At 40.4% G+C, this 15,261-nt stretch overlaps 2 protein-coding genes across 2 annotated transcripts in view; both read left to right on the plus strand.

Annotated features, from left to right (window-relative positions):
- Positions 1–15,261, plus strand: part of LOC129741191 (uncharacterized) — a 302,643-nt gene that overhangs the window by 70,163 nt on the left and 217,219 nt on the right. The window lies entirely within an intron of this gene.
- LOC129749031 (uncharacterized) lies at positions 3,512–14,757 on the plus strand. Its single transcript, XM_055743857.1, has one exon. It carries the CDS (start codon positions 5,288–5,290, stop codon positions 8,162–8,164), a length of 2,877 nt encoding a protein of 958 aa, XP_055599832.1. The 5' UTR covers positions 3,512–5,287; the 3' UTR covers positions 8,165–14,757.

The following is a 15,261-nucleotide window of genomic DNA, read 5'->3' on the forward strand; positions in this document are numbered from 1 at the left end:
AAAAAATGTAAAAAAGTTGTGTAAAACCCGTACTTTTCAATCAATCATCCGCCAAAGCTGTTCTTGTTACAGCAGAAAAATTTTAAAAATTTAATTGGAAAGTTGACGTAATTTGTCACATTCTGGCATCTTTAGATTTTTAAAATACGAAATACATAATTTATGACGACTTTTTATCAATTGGGATTTTCTGAGACAATTCCTACACCGAAATTCAGCTTAGCACTGAATTTTGAGTATGTTAACGTTAGGTGTAGGCAATAAAACTATATGCAAAAGAAAGCAAATTTCATACCGGTTCTAGTGATCAGCTTTCTCAGGCACTAAGTGAAATTTTTTTTCGAGCACCTAATAACTGATTTCCAGCTTTTTTCCTGGAGCATGTTTTTTCATAAAAATTTTGTTGAACTTCAAATAACTTTGAAATAGTTGAGTGTAGCTGAAAGTTTTCTGAGAAGCATATTTGAGTCAAGTTATAAGCTTTTCAAAACTATAAATTTTGTACAAATCGGTTGAGAAACAAGAGAGCTTTAGCGAAAATGGTGTTTGCCGTCATTTGACCACTCGCGGTATTAATAGGTGTACCACATGCGTTATTCGAAAACCACAACACTTAGAAAAAATTAAAAAATGCAAAAACACTTGCATTTTGAAAATAAAAATAGCCCTGTCGTTAAATTTGCGAAAAAAAATTTCTATAAGGCGTAATCATCATTTAAAGTTCCAAAACCGTCATTTGACTGCCTCTGGTACGTTTAGTGTTAAAAATACCTGAGAAACAAATCCAGTGGAAAAACGATTACCAAACAAAGTTTAATTAATAATCCTTTTTCTTTTCCGGACAATCTTATTTGCTTAACATTTTCGACTCGAGTGACATAATTTTAAAAATTAATTTAAAAAATAGCCCTGCATATCAATCTAATGATTTTTCGTTTAATTAGTAAAAATAACTGAAAAAACCATTGAAAGATCATTCACCACTAAAAGAAAGCTTTATCGATTCTCGTTTATATGGTTTCAAAAATAGATATTTGGAATTTTGTTTGGTTTTCTGTTTTATAAAATCGAGAATTTCGTGTGACCATGCGGGAAAAAAGCCGGGAAAAATTCGCGAAATCAAAAATTGATTTTGAGTGGCCACCCTGGGCAGAACTGGGGGCAGTTGAGTGGATCAAAGATTTTCGGAACAAACTGGACTTCTTCCCCTGCATTCCATTCTTCAACGACTCTGCTGTAATGACAGCTTGCCAAATCTGGCCAAAACATTATGGGATGGTCGTAGGATCGAATGAACGGCAAAATTCGATCTTGGAGACACTCTTTTTGGTACAGTTCCGACATCATTATCTTATTTGTAACGCAAACTTTTGTTTCGCTGGAAATGCCCTGCCAAATCATAAGTTTTCGTGCAAATTTGTCGGCAAAAACAAACTTAAATTTGACTGGAACATTCCCCCGAGCTGTTGCCAAGTAAAATTTTTAACCTGGGATTTGCTCGGAGTCAGTTTTGACATAGGTTTATCGTCCATCAGAAGACACCCGTCGAGCTTGGTCAGCACCTGGTCGTATAGCTTCCGGGCACGGGCTATTCTGTTTTATAATCCGTTATGACTGTTTTGCTAGTTCAATACAACTTGATTCCTTCCCGGAGTCGAATTCTCTTCGCGGTACTATGGGTAGCACCGAATTTTCTAGTCAAGGTCCGACAGATTAGAATTTCTCTTAATCGTTTTCCAAATTTACCACGCAATTTCCGGTCGACAGTTCCACTACGACGATTGACTTGAAGCTTCCGAATCGTCGTCAATATTCTTTTATACCGTTCGATAACGCGCCATATGGTATCTCTGGGCAAATTCTGGGTCTTGTTGCTCTTCCGAAGTCCCGCTTCATTATTGCCCAGTATTCCGAACTTCGGACAGCTTGTAGGGATCATGTCTTTTGGAACAAAATGGACAGAATTGGCCTCATACCACTCCAGGACACTTTTAGAATAGTGGCATGATGCCAAATCTGACCAAAATAGCGGAGCTTCGTCGTGCTGCTGCAAGAACGGCGAAAGGCCATTTACTGTGCCCTTTGTCACGAAAGGCTCACTCCTCAGTCCGCAAGAGTAGATGACCTGCCAAACGAGATATTTGGAGGCGAACTTCGACATTTTCTTCTTCTTAAATTTGTCATCCACATCGAACTTGCTCTTGCCGGTAAAAAACTCCAACCCCGGAATTTGCTTAGAATCGGCTTTTATATACTGCTTAGAATCGGCTTTTATATACTTTTCGTCATCCATCACTCAGAAGCCATATTTTGTCAGCATCTTCTCGTAGAGCTTCCGTGCCCGAGTTTAAGCCGTCGATTGTTACCACTCATCGTGGTTTGGGAAGTTCTGAACCTTGTATGCATATAGTCCAGCTCACTTCTTTGCATTCTAGACGTAGCTTTGCGACATGCCGATCTTTTTAACCAAATCATGGCTTGAGACGCTGGAATTTGCTTTAATCAATGTCGTCGGCAAATGAGATAAGTTGACTGGATCTGTTCCAAATAGTGCCCCGAATTTCGCTAACCGCTTGTCGAATAACACCTTCTAGCATCACATTAAAAATCATGCAGGATAGACCATCGCCTTGTCGAAGTCCCCTGCGCGCTTCGAATGAACTCGACAATTCACCCCAAATACACACACAGCACTGCTTTCCATCCATCGTCGCCTTGATCAGTCTGGTTAGCTTCCCTGAAAGCCCCTCGTTCATTATTTTCCATACTGAGCGTAAATTGACAGCTCGCACGAATGACTCTTTCTCCAGACAATTCTCTGCTTCATCTGGTGTACCTCAGGGAAGTCATTTGGGACCGATTATTTTCTTAATCTATTTAAACAATAATGTGCCCTCACTCCTCGAAGGGCCAAAACTTAACTTGCAGACAATCTAAAATTATTTGACAATATAAACGCCCTGGACGACTTTGATTTCCAACAAAATCAGTTCAACCTCTTCGCACATTGGTGTGGTATCAACTGTGCACTGTGCAGTCAACAGTTCTCAAGACAGCGGCAGCCTTTGTTTGCGGAATACTTCCCCTGAGATAGCCTCAGGGCGTAATTCTCTACCGGAGGTTGAAATTCAAGACATACATTTATTTCGTTTAACACCAATCCTGCAGAAGTTTGGATTCTTATTTTGATTTGCCAAGAATTTGAAGGACCTTGTATTGCTTGAAAAAGCTTGTATTGCAGATCGTCGCTCTATCCTCGAATACGCATCATCTGTTTGGTGTCCCTCCTACCAGAGTGGAGCTGAACGGATCGAGGCTATTCTACGGACATACGGACATCGATTTCGTCTCATAGACCTAGACACTCTTCATACTCTATTGTGTTTTGAGCCAACTTGGTTGAATGATTCAACTGAATCCAAGCATATTGTATTCTTCATACTGTTATTGCTAACACGTTATGTTAAAAAAAATGAATAAAACTTTTTGAACCATCCTACAGAAAGGAAACTTCATTCCCAAACTTCCCCTTCGACTTTTCCCTAAACTGATAAGCGTTCGGCTGTCAAAATGTTGTGAAAACCATTTTCCGGAAAGGGGAAATTTTCCGACCCCATCGAAGTGAGTGCCCCTCTCAGTCGCTCACGCCTATAGCGAATCAGTATCCTTCGGGTGCCATCGTTCGACCGCGTTCAGTCGTAGTTGAGTCATGATCCGAAACGGTGCAACAATCTGTCCAACGGTCTGAAAGCAGCAGCCGGGAGGACCCTCATACCAGTGTAAAAAAAAGGATATTAGCACAGACATAGGATACAGGATACAAGCGGCAAGTGGTTTTATTTCTGGAAACATCGGTGTCCTGTGTTGCGTTGTGGTGGGTTGGGTTGATTTGCTACTAGTCGGAGAAAATAGGAGCAAACGGCAACAAAAAAACGAACGGGAAACACGGTCTAAAAATATCCCGGACCCGCGGCGGCGGCAGCGCGGATTCTTTCACTTCCGTTCCTCAGTCTCGCGCTTCTGGTTGTTGCTGTTTGTTGGGAACTTGAACTGGTTCCGGTTTCTCGCTCTCCCTTTTACTCTTTAGTGGATAATGAAAAAAGAAAGTGGAAAATGATGTCGGTCGATCGGTCCGGACGCGTTGTTTCGTTTCTGTTCTAATGTGTTGTTGAACCACTTTCTGCTTTGAGGGACTAAGTATAGGTCGAGGAGTCGGAATTGTGTCACTTTGAACCCAAACCGTGTGGATGTGCGGATTGAATAGTTAATGAAACACACAGTGAAACATGCAGCAGGAAGGATTCGACTCTTGTTCGTCTGCATGGATTAGCGCAGCAGCAGCGGAAACGGATATGCCAACGTTGGGAATTACATAAGGGAACGCACAAGGAAGTTTTTCCCCAATGATTGGTTGGTTGGCAAAGCACAATCGAGAGTGCGAAGCGGAATGTTTTGAAAACAATGCGACCGTTGTGAGTTTCACAACCGAGGTATACGGGTCCCAGTGAATTATTGTGTGTTTCCAATTATATAATGGTCGTAGCAGGCCTGGTGATGAGCTGTTGCGAGTGAGTTCCTTCTGATTTGCTTTTGAATCGGTCGGTTGAGAGAAAGGTGGGGTAAGAGACGCTGCCGATGAACTCGGTACGTGACTTCGCTCGCCGCGTAGTATTCAACTGAAAGAAGGAATGACACATACGCATGGTGTTCGGTCGGTCCGAGGAATGAGAGCCGAAACCCGACGAAGATGAAAAGATATCACTGCTTCGTTTGTTTCGTGACTACGGCAACTGACAGCAGCAGCGTTGAAGGAAGAAACACCAAAGTGTATACGACGATGATGACGACGGAAAAAAACCGTATGTGTGCTCGGAATTCGGAATGTGAAATTAAAATCCGTGGATGAGGAATGCGAATTTAACAAGGCATTGAAGACATCTAGCTTTCTTCTAGGTGAAGACGTCTTGCTTGAAGGAAAAGTTTTTCCGTGGCGACTAGTTTCTATTTTGTTGTGTCGTCGGGAGAAGTGTGGGAAGTGTGTTCAAGAAAATTGAAGATGGTTCTTTCATGTGGGAAAAATAGCGGGTGTGAACAGTAATTGCAATCGATAAAATCGCTTGTGGCCCCGGTCGGTTGCATTGTTTCGTAGATGCGAAAACGAAAAGCGGTCTTTGTTGTTCTCGGGTAAACGTGTCGGATGTTACGATGCTAGAAGTGTTGTCAGACCTCAGCAAGCCATCAGAAGACGCGTCAGCAACTACTCCTCAATCGTGGATTGTTGAATATCATGCTCACAGAGCGTCCCCAGCAGCAGCAGCTACCGAAAAACGAAGCCGGTACCGCAAGTACACTTCGCAAAGCGCTTGCCAGGCAAGGTCACAAGCTCACCCGGAACCGGATATGTTCGTTCCAAGATAATCTCGGTGCTTCGGAGTATCGCAAAGACCGGCGAGTGCATGGACTACAGCTGCCTTTGCACCCACTACAGTTGCTCGGTTGGTTTGGATTAGTTTTGTTTGGCTACTCGACGTTCGCCCTGTTGATACCGGCACTGAAGCCTTCGGTGCAGGTTCCGCTGTACTATCTGCTGACGACACTCTATCTGCTTCATCTGGTTTCCCATCTGGCAGCACTGCTGCTGGACCCTGCCGACGTAGAGCTTCGACGCAAGAGTACCCGAGCCGTGGTGCCCGAGTTCGATCGCAGTAAGCATTCGCACGTGATCGAGAACGGACGCTGTCATCTGTGCAACATCAAAACAAGCAGCCATCGGACGAAACATTGCAGTGTCTGTAACAAGTGCGTCGGGACGTTCGATCACCATTGCAAATGGTTGAATCACTGTGTTGGCGGTCGAAACTATGTGCCATTCCTTATGTGCGTGGTGAGCGCTGTCATCGCGGCGTTGGTCATTTTGGCCGCTGCTGTCGTCGAAATTGTGTTGTACCACGTGCAGCCTGATTGGTTGAATCTGGTCTGGTTCGGCCTTGCCGATGACGGTTCCTCTTTAGGCACTACCGCAGCCTCTAGCACAACTACTACTACTGCAACTACTACTGGTTCGATCGGAGATGTCACTACGGACGCCGATCTCGGCAATGACACTTTCACCGCTCTACCGGCTCTATTCGATAATCTAACCAGTTCAGCTCAGGATTTGTTCTTGAATCAAACAATCTTTAGTGACAATGTAAACAATGTTACCGATGCCCTCGATACGGTGCAAGAAAAACCCGTTGAATACAACGGAATTAGTGTTAACAACACCATCATCCTCGCTTTCATTGGATTCCTCGGAATACTGGCTGCCATCGCAGCCGGACTACTACTGCATCTGTGTTTCTTTCATATCTACATCTCTTTCCTGGGACTCACCACGTACGAGTACATTCGGAACAACCGGCAGCAGCATGTTATGACAAACGTCCCGCACCGTAATCTGCCGAATGGACCGACCTCGACGGCGACCTCAACCGTGGGAACCACCTCTAAGCTTAGTATGATGACCAACTGTACCAAAACGAATCATATCCCCGAAATATACATCTGCTCCGCGGTGAACCCGGCCCTGCTTCCCATATCCGGAACGCTTAACGACTTGAACAGGCCCCGACCCCGTTCCCTACATTGCTGTGATAACTCCAAACCATGTACGAACAACATCACCTCCGCCGGGGTCCGCAACCTGGATACGGTCTCTCTGGCCACGGCTGCTTCAACGAGTGCCTCGCTCGGCGGCACCCACCAGAAGGCTGCCTTCTTCATGTGTTCAATGCTGGAGGAACGAAATGTGGCCGCCGTCAAAGGAAACCCTCGAGCCAAGTGCGAATCCCGAACATTTCACTGCTGCTCCCAATACCGCCAAACGATCAGCGCCGACGACTTCGAATCCAGCAGTGCAACGGCCGCCGAATCATTCGTCCAATACAGCGAACAGTGCACCTTCTGCCGCATCAAGCTCAAATCGGCCAACGACCCTTCTGGCGTATTGGACAAGACCGATCAAATTACGACCCTCCAAGAGAAGCGATGTTGTGTCAAAACTATCAACAAACATCACCGTTGGAAAAGGAAATGGAACTGCTGCTCGAATGTACCCGACAGTCCGGACGTTCCGGGTGATCCCCTACGTACCATATCCGGATCGGTGCAGCAGCTTCAGCAAACTTCAACTGGCCCTCAGCCTTTCCCCTCGATTACGAACGTGGTTGAACATAATCAGCAACTGAACCATCTCAAACTGACAAATAATGAAAATCGTGCCAATAACAATAGAAATAGCAACTGTGTTAGTAGTAACAATAATTGTAGCACCAATACCGACAGTAGAAATTGTAGTGCAAATAACAACGGGTACTTCGATACCGGCGACCCGAACGTTATCAACAACAACTTCGCTACCAATTCGGTCGATAACGGAAACAACAACAACAATAACCGTATTCTCAACGACGCCAATGGCAACGATGTCTCGCTAACGCCGAACAGTGTTTCTCCGGCCCCGAAACGACCGCGAGCCCGTCTCGTTCGACCCTGGCCGGTAGTTCGCCTTCGACACATGATCCGAATCATCGATCGCTACCGGCGGCCTCGATGCCGAACCAACGCACAGCAGCAACAAGCCAACGCAGCCAACGCTGTCAAACAAAACCAGGTTCGACCCCTAGTCCCTGCCTCCGGATGTTCCGGTTCCGTTACAGCTTGCCAGGGTCCGAGTTCCCCGCAGTTTCAACACAGCGAAGCACAACCAGCAATGCCCGCGCTACCACCACCAACCCGTCGCAAGCTCAAAAATACCACCGACGATATGCAGAATCTCGTTGAAACACTGGCACTGGTTCAACAGCAACAACAAAACCCGAACCAATCCCAAAACCAGCTGCAACCGACAACGGTTCGAATACCGCCAATCATCCATCCTTCGACGTCGTCGTCGTATCGCCGTAGTCGGCGCAAAAACATTATACGTAATCGAAGCCCGACCCTGTCGCCGATCCACGAATCGGGCCTGTCTAATCCGACGTCGCCGCAACCCTGTCGGCATTCGTGTTCCGCCAGCATATCGTCGCTGACGTCCGGTGCTGCGGCTACCATTTGCGGTGTAGGCGGGTCAAGTGGGCCCAGTGGTGGGGCCGATTCCTCTGTAGATAGACCCTTGCGGTGAATCAATATCTTTAAGCAAAAAAAAACCTTCTCTCTATCTCTCTCTTTAACAAGAACAACGGTGTGTATCGTGATCTCTCTCTATCCTTTCACTTTTGCTGCGTTACCTACCGTCAAACTGAAGTCTCCTTAAGGTTACAGTTCAAAACACCGAGTGTAAATCCGTCACATTGTGAAAGCGACTGAAGACTATGTGACTGTTTTTTTTTTCGAAAGTTTGCGATTTCGGTTTGTATTGTTTTCCGCATTTGTTAGAGAACTTGTGAAATTCATTAACCAACAACGAGATGCTAAGTGCATGTATTAATTTTGTATGTATGAAATGTTCAGGTTCAGGGAAATCATTTAAATGTTAATCGAAAAATGGGAAAATTTGCGGGAAATTGCCGTGTACATGCTACAAAACGTACCAAGAATATTAAATTTGTTTTGAAGGGATACATGATTAATTGGAAAATTTTTAAGAGTTTTACTGGTCTGGATTAAAGGTATATACTATATAGTGGGAAATTTGGTAATGTGTGAAACTGTACCAAATGAATATGAAAAATTTAAAAAAATTAAGGAATTTTCAGAATGTAGAATGAAGAGTTTGAACAACTAATAAGATTGTAATTAAGAATTTTGGGAGATTTTTGAAAATCCGAGAATCTAAGAAGTCATTGAACTTTTTTGGAAAGTTTTTGAGTATTTAAAATCGTGATAGATCATCAAATTTGATCAGTTTGGAGATTTTAGGCTTTCATTATTCCTCAAAGAATCGAGAATTAAAAAACACGAGGAAATATTGTAAAAGTACGATTATTTGAAAATTCCTTAAATGAGGTATTATGATTATTCGAGGGTTGGTGGTATTTGATGAAATAGTGTTAATCTTTTTTCAATTTCGTCAGTCTAGTCCTTAAACTACAATCTATCACATTACCGATAACTATTTGTCACACTTACACTGAAGTGATATCCTCACTATCAATGTTCTCATTTCCGTTTGATATTCTGAGCTGACTACTCAGAATTAATGGCAACACTGCTGAGTTACCACGAACCTGGTTCGAGTTGTTTGACTTCACAGTATGATGGTGTAAACATTTATACCGTGTTTATCATCATCAGCTGTGATCAGCATTCATCAATTCCATTGTTCGCAACTCCGAATTGAACAACAATGTGGAGAACCAAACAAACTGTTTTGATTCTTCTGTAGAAGCAGGAGATCTTCTCTGTTATAGTGTTTCGGCGGTCCGGAATCTATCCAAAACCGTAAGTTTCAACACCTGCCCTCAATTCGCAAATTGAGGATGCTAAACAGCTTCGCATGCCTTGCTAACCGCTAACGCCTTCCTGAACGCATCAGCTGGCTTGTCCTCATTAGAGATATGACGCAAAGACAGCTGACTTCTTATGACATCCCTGGTGAATGCATACGGTCTACGGAACGGCATGATCGGTCCACGTCTACTTAACCAATTAGTGGATTCGGGTTCGCGTTGCTACGGAATACCAACGCCGTACGTTAAAGATATCGCAAAAGCCGCTGCAGGCCTTCCCAGTGCCTATCCACGAGGCTAGCCTGGTATTTGCTAAGGGTGCCAACCGCAGCACAGATATCTGATCTCGATTACGTCGCCAGATACTGCAAACAACCGATCAATTCCTTGAACGGCGGCTCGGTGATTTTCTCACCATCGTTCAACTTCGTCCAGTGAACGTTTCTGCAAGCGGTGTGCCTACGGGTTTACAATCGGCCATACCAAATAGCTGCAGAACCTTTTCGACGTACCCTGATCTGCGAAATCTCGATTGTACTCATCTGTATGTTCCGCTTGATTGTCATTTCCAAGAAAGTCTTGACCTCCAGAAGTTCCTTCATCATGAGTAGCCTTCCAAGCTCGGTTTTAACCAGATAGCTTAGGATACATCTTTTTCGGAAATCAGGATGTAATCCACGTATAGAATGAGGGTGAGTTCTCGCTTGCAGGATCGGTAAACGCAGCTGTCACTCTTCAATGGAACCAAACCAAGTTTTCGTACCTGGTCGTCGAACCGCTGATTCCAAGCATGACCCGCTTGTTTCTGGTCGTCACGGCTTTTCTACAACCGAACCACCTTCGATATGCCGATGTCGTCATTTTGGTTCTATTAGTTGATCACCCAAGTGGTAAATTCTTTTGACGGATTGCATTCCAAGGCACGGCGAGCCACCTAAGGCTTTACTCGAGGGTCGCTTGGTTTCTACGACTATCGTGTGCTCCGTCTCTATTCGAGTTCCACAGACCAGTGACCTTTTCCCCTAACGACCTGATGTCTTGACTCCGCTTGGTTGGCTCGAGGCCCTTTTCTCTTTGCCCGTTCGTGTGTCGATCGAGTGCAGCTTATCCTGGACAGCAGCTTATCCGGGACTTTACGGAACTACCCGGATGATTCCCGGTGAAGACGTCATCCTACACCGACACGAGTGACTCATGAGCCGACGACGTGAAGTCACTCCACTTGAGAGTATTCCGCGGCGTGAATACTCTTCCCTCTACGAGCTCGACTGCGGAGAAGGATTGTCTTCACCCCGAGCTTCCATCGAACGAGGCGCGTTCTACTCAGATACTCCGCGGCGGTGGAGGTATCCTACAAAATACAACACGACTCGAAAGCCCGAACTACGAACGACCATGTACTGTTCGTTTGTCAAAGCCAAGACGGTTCGAACGCTCTCCATCTTAGCCACTGGAGCGTAGGTTTCCCAGTTGTCTAGTCCTGATCTTACCGAACACCTTTCGCGACCAAATCGAGCTTTTTAGCGTTTAAGCGTTTTAGCATTTTTAAAGGTTATTCACTACCCACTACAGCATAGGTTTTCTGTGACTTGGCGGAAAAAGCTACAAATTGTGAACGGACGTTGACTGCTTGAGAGATAGCACACGGTTACAGTTTCTGCAAGAAAGCGTCATTTGATGATGCCGGAAACCCCTCTCGAGAAGGCCGACAGTCAGACAATCCATTCTGTCCGCGAGAAACTTTGACAGTTTGTCAAAACAAGAGCCTCCGAGAAGCTCTTTCGGTTGATCCGGAATGCCAAGATCCTTTTCCCTTTTTGGGCACATTTGAAATTCAAATTTAGCTAAAAATATTACCAATACCCAAAATACACAATCAAAAAGAGAATTGATTTTCAAAACCATTTTCCTACTCACGACCATCACACAAACTCGAAGAGTAATAGATTGTACTGATAAAATTCGAAAAAAAACAGAATCAAAGTTTCAAATCAATGCTTTTTCCGGTAAATCATACATAAATTTTCGAAATTAATGTTCCTTTTCTGAACTATCATTTAGCTTGGAAATGAGTTTTTAAGCAGTCTATTCTACAAATTCGATACCAATATTTCCTAAAAACCAAAACAACGAGCACGAATTAAAATTTTTAATAAAACCCGAATTTAAAGCTTCAGAAATTCCACGTTAATATCTTTAATTTGAATAGACATTTCATCAAGATTTGAAATGTAAAGTCATGAGAAAAAAAAATCCATTTAAAACTTAAAGGAATTTATAAAAAAAAAACTTGATAAAAGCAGAAAATGTCTAATTTAATTTCAAAAGTATGCCCAAGTGATCAAAATCAGAGATAAAAATATGTGTTTATATTCACATTCATATTCTTCCAGTTTTTGAAATAAAAGGTAAAAAAAGATCATTTTTGAAGCTTACAACTAAAACTTTACAATGTTTCTTTTCATCTCCGACAGCTTAATCTGAATTATCAATAGGAAACTCATGAAAATGTAAGGAATTAAAATTTTTGTTGCAAGTATTGAAAGCACAAAGCAATTACTTATTCGGTTAACATTGCGCAATAAACTTTTGCTTCAAAGTTTATATTTTGAATTATTTTCGAACTATTCCTAGATTAATTTAAAAAATTACGATCGATTAAAAAAGATGGCTTAAAAAAATAAAATAAGTGAAATATTTATGAATTTTCAAGCGCAATTTTGTTGCTGTCAAATTACATATTTGGTCTCGGAAAGAACGAAGGATACAAACAATGTTTTTCTTATTAGAAATTTAGTTTAAAAAAATATCAGAAATGAAAAACAACGCCAACATATTAAAAAAAATCAAATTCCTAAAATAGATTGACTGTAGAAATCAGTTAATTTATTTGAAAATTAAAAAAAAACACTAAAACAAATCGGTTAGTATATTTAAAAATTAAAACACCATTTTAAGATGAAAAAGATAAAAAAAACAATAAGAACGTCTGATCATTTTTTAAATTATTTATAGAATCTAATCAATTTTGTCCATCACCTCTAGTTTTGGTTATATAAAGTTTATAAGGATAAAAATTAAACAGCTTTTAGTGAAATCAATCATTGATATCTGAAGAATTAACAAACTTACATAAAAGAAAAGAAAACTTGATCTAAAGTTGCTTATTTTATTACTATGCTAATTGACTCATATTGAATATTTTTCCTAAAGATGTCCTAACTACAGAAAATTATTGATCTGAAAAGGTTAAATTTTACAGATTTTAAAAATCTCGAAGGATGTCATAACAAGTATTTCTGCCACAACTAAAAAAAAGTGCAAAAAAACGATTTTTTTTTTGCTTCAAAACACAGCTCAAATTAAAATTTGTTTTTAAAAATTGAAATTTCGTCAAAATTCAGGAAAAATGAGGAAAAGTAAACAAATAGAAAACTTTTATAATCTTTTTTTTTTTATAAAAGTCAATTAACTTCCGGTCTTTTTGAAAGTTTAAAATTGATTTAATTGAAATTTAGAAATTGATTAATTTTTTTTGTATTGGTCAGTTCAGTTCAGTAAAAAAAGTGCGGAAATTTCTCATATGAAAAATTATTTAAAAAAAATTAGCCCTTAAATTGTCTGCATCTCAGAGAAATGTGAATCGTGTAATTTATCAAAATCCATTTAAATGTGGAATTGAACAAGCAACAGAAAATAAAATTTAAGGCAAAAATTGGTTTTTGAAGAAAATTTCATATCAGCATGAAATTAGTATTCACATAAACCATTTTTTTTCACAGTCAAAGTGATTAGTTATAAAGTAATGGATTCTAGGTTTCAGAATTTGTTTTGCTAATTCTGTTGAATTTCGTGAGAAGTTAATATTTGTCACATTGCTACCAACTTGTTGAAATTTCAAATAATTATTTTTTGTTGAATCAATTTTGAAGTTAAGATGATTGGTTTCAAATTCTGAACTTGCTTCGTTATGCTAATCAAAATTAAATTAGTTCAATTCGTGAAAGTGATATCTATAAATTAAATGTCTTAAGCCTAGAGTGAGCTAGGACTAAATTCTGCTGGAGGCGAGATAATTTTCTGACATGTTTTTAACACTTATTTTTGAATACCTTTAGGATAAAGTAATTCTCGTTACTACGGTAAACTTATTTTTTGGACTAAAAATTTAACTTAGATAAAATCTCTGGGAGGGGGGAGGGGGGATTGTTGGTTGGGGGTTGTTTTAATCTAGATCTGAAATTTGAATTCGAACTGAAATTGGTTTTCGGGAATATAAGTTCTTAAATATGAATCTGAATACCACTTTGTTTATTTACATACCTTGGTTTATTAATTCTCGAACCAAGATTAGAATTTAGAACTTTGGCAACCAACAATGGATACGATTTTTAAAAGTCTTTAAAGGCGTTTAACTGAATAAATTTTCTTTTTCAACCAGTTCTCTAACAAATCAATCGGAAAGCAGTACGACGATGTCATAAACTATCTGAATCACAAAAAATCTTCAAACCAAACTTGACTTATTTCACTTAAACAACTTTCTGTAATCGTTTCCTCGTCTCGTCTAAATCCATAAACCACAACTACAGAAAAGTATAATAAATATTGCACTGTTAAATGTTCCGATGTTGCTTATAAAGGACCTTTGGTTTCCAGTTTTTGAACCCGGTTTATATATTTTACCCAAAAGTCTTATCTTACCAAAACCATAAGAAAAAAAAACAAATCGAAGAAGCTTTCGAAGGACGACAACGAAATTTGTGCAAGTTCTAAAGAATATTTGTAAATTGTTAAACAAAACAAACCGACAACAACAAAAAAAAACCACTAACAGTGAGCAAACAGGTTACCTATATAGGAGCTAAACAAATGTTTACTTGAAATTGTAAAACAGTAAAAATAAAAAAAAAACAAATATAACAAACATAGTCAAATTTTTGTAACCAACCAAAGCGCAAAGGTGATGAAATATCGTGTTAATGTTGAATCAACAAAAATAGGTTTTTTGGAGAAGCGAACTTTTTTGTTTTCCGTTGTTATTTTGGAGACACATTTGAAGCAAAAGAAAAAAAAAATATAACCTTCGGAGGTGATGGAGCATTGTGAAGAGAGAGGAAAAAAATGAAAAACCAAATAAATTTTTGTGATGTGATGGGGAAACGTCGTGAATTGATGATTTGATGACGGAGATGATGGGACAGAAAAAGGCATGCAAATATCAAAGATGGTGTGAAGAAGAAAAAATCGACACAGTATGACGAAATGATTTTGGAAGGAGGAAAACCAAAAAAAAAAGAAGGAAGCACTCAAAGGAATACAAAAACCTACAGATATTAGTCATGTAAAAGAGCGAGCCCATATATATATTATTATATATTTGTTTTATAAAGCATCAAGTTTTATGAAGAAGAAAATATATCATAATAAATTATTTGTTTCTAGAATGAAAAAAAAAAAAAAAACAGTGAATCTCAATTTTGTTGTTGTGAAAAATCAATTTACTCGTCTTCGTGTCTTCAAATGGGATTATTTCTGAAGAATTCGTTAACGAAGGAACATGCACATTTTTACGGTCGATTTAATTGAACAAATAATCGCCCGAATCTTTGCGAAGATCCTCCAGCGATGACGTAAAAGGGGTGCCAACAGGCAGCAAAATAGTAATTAAAATTCACCAACATAAAACTGTTACCCCGGTCAAAGTGAAATCGTGGAAAGAAGCGAAAAAGCGCCGATACACAAAAAAAAACCCTTAATTTAGGCTGATGGCAATCTTGCGCTTTTTTGCTCGGTCCCTTTTACTCTTAAAATGTTGTGTTGTTGGTAC

Source organism: Uranotaenia lowii, chromosome 2 (genome assembly GCF_029784155.1).
Source record: "Uranotaenia lowii strain MFRU-FL chromosome 2, ASM2978415v1, whole genome shotgun sequence".
In the NCBI taxonomy this organism is placed as follows: domain Eukaryota; kingdom Metazoa; phylum Arthropoda; class Insecta; order Diptera; family Culicidae; genus Uranotaenia; species Uranotaenia lowii.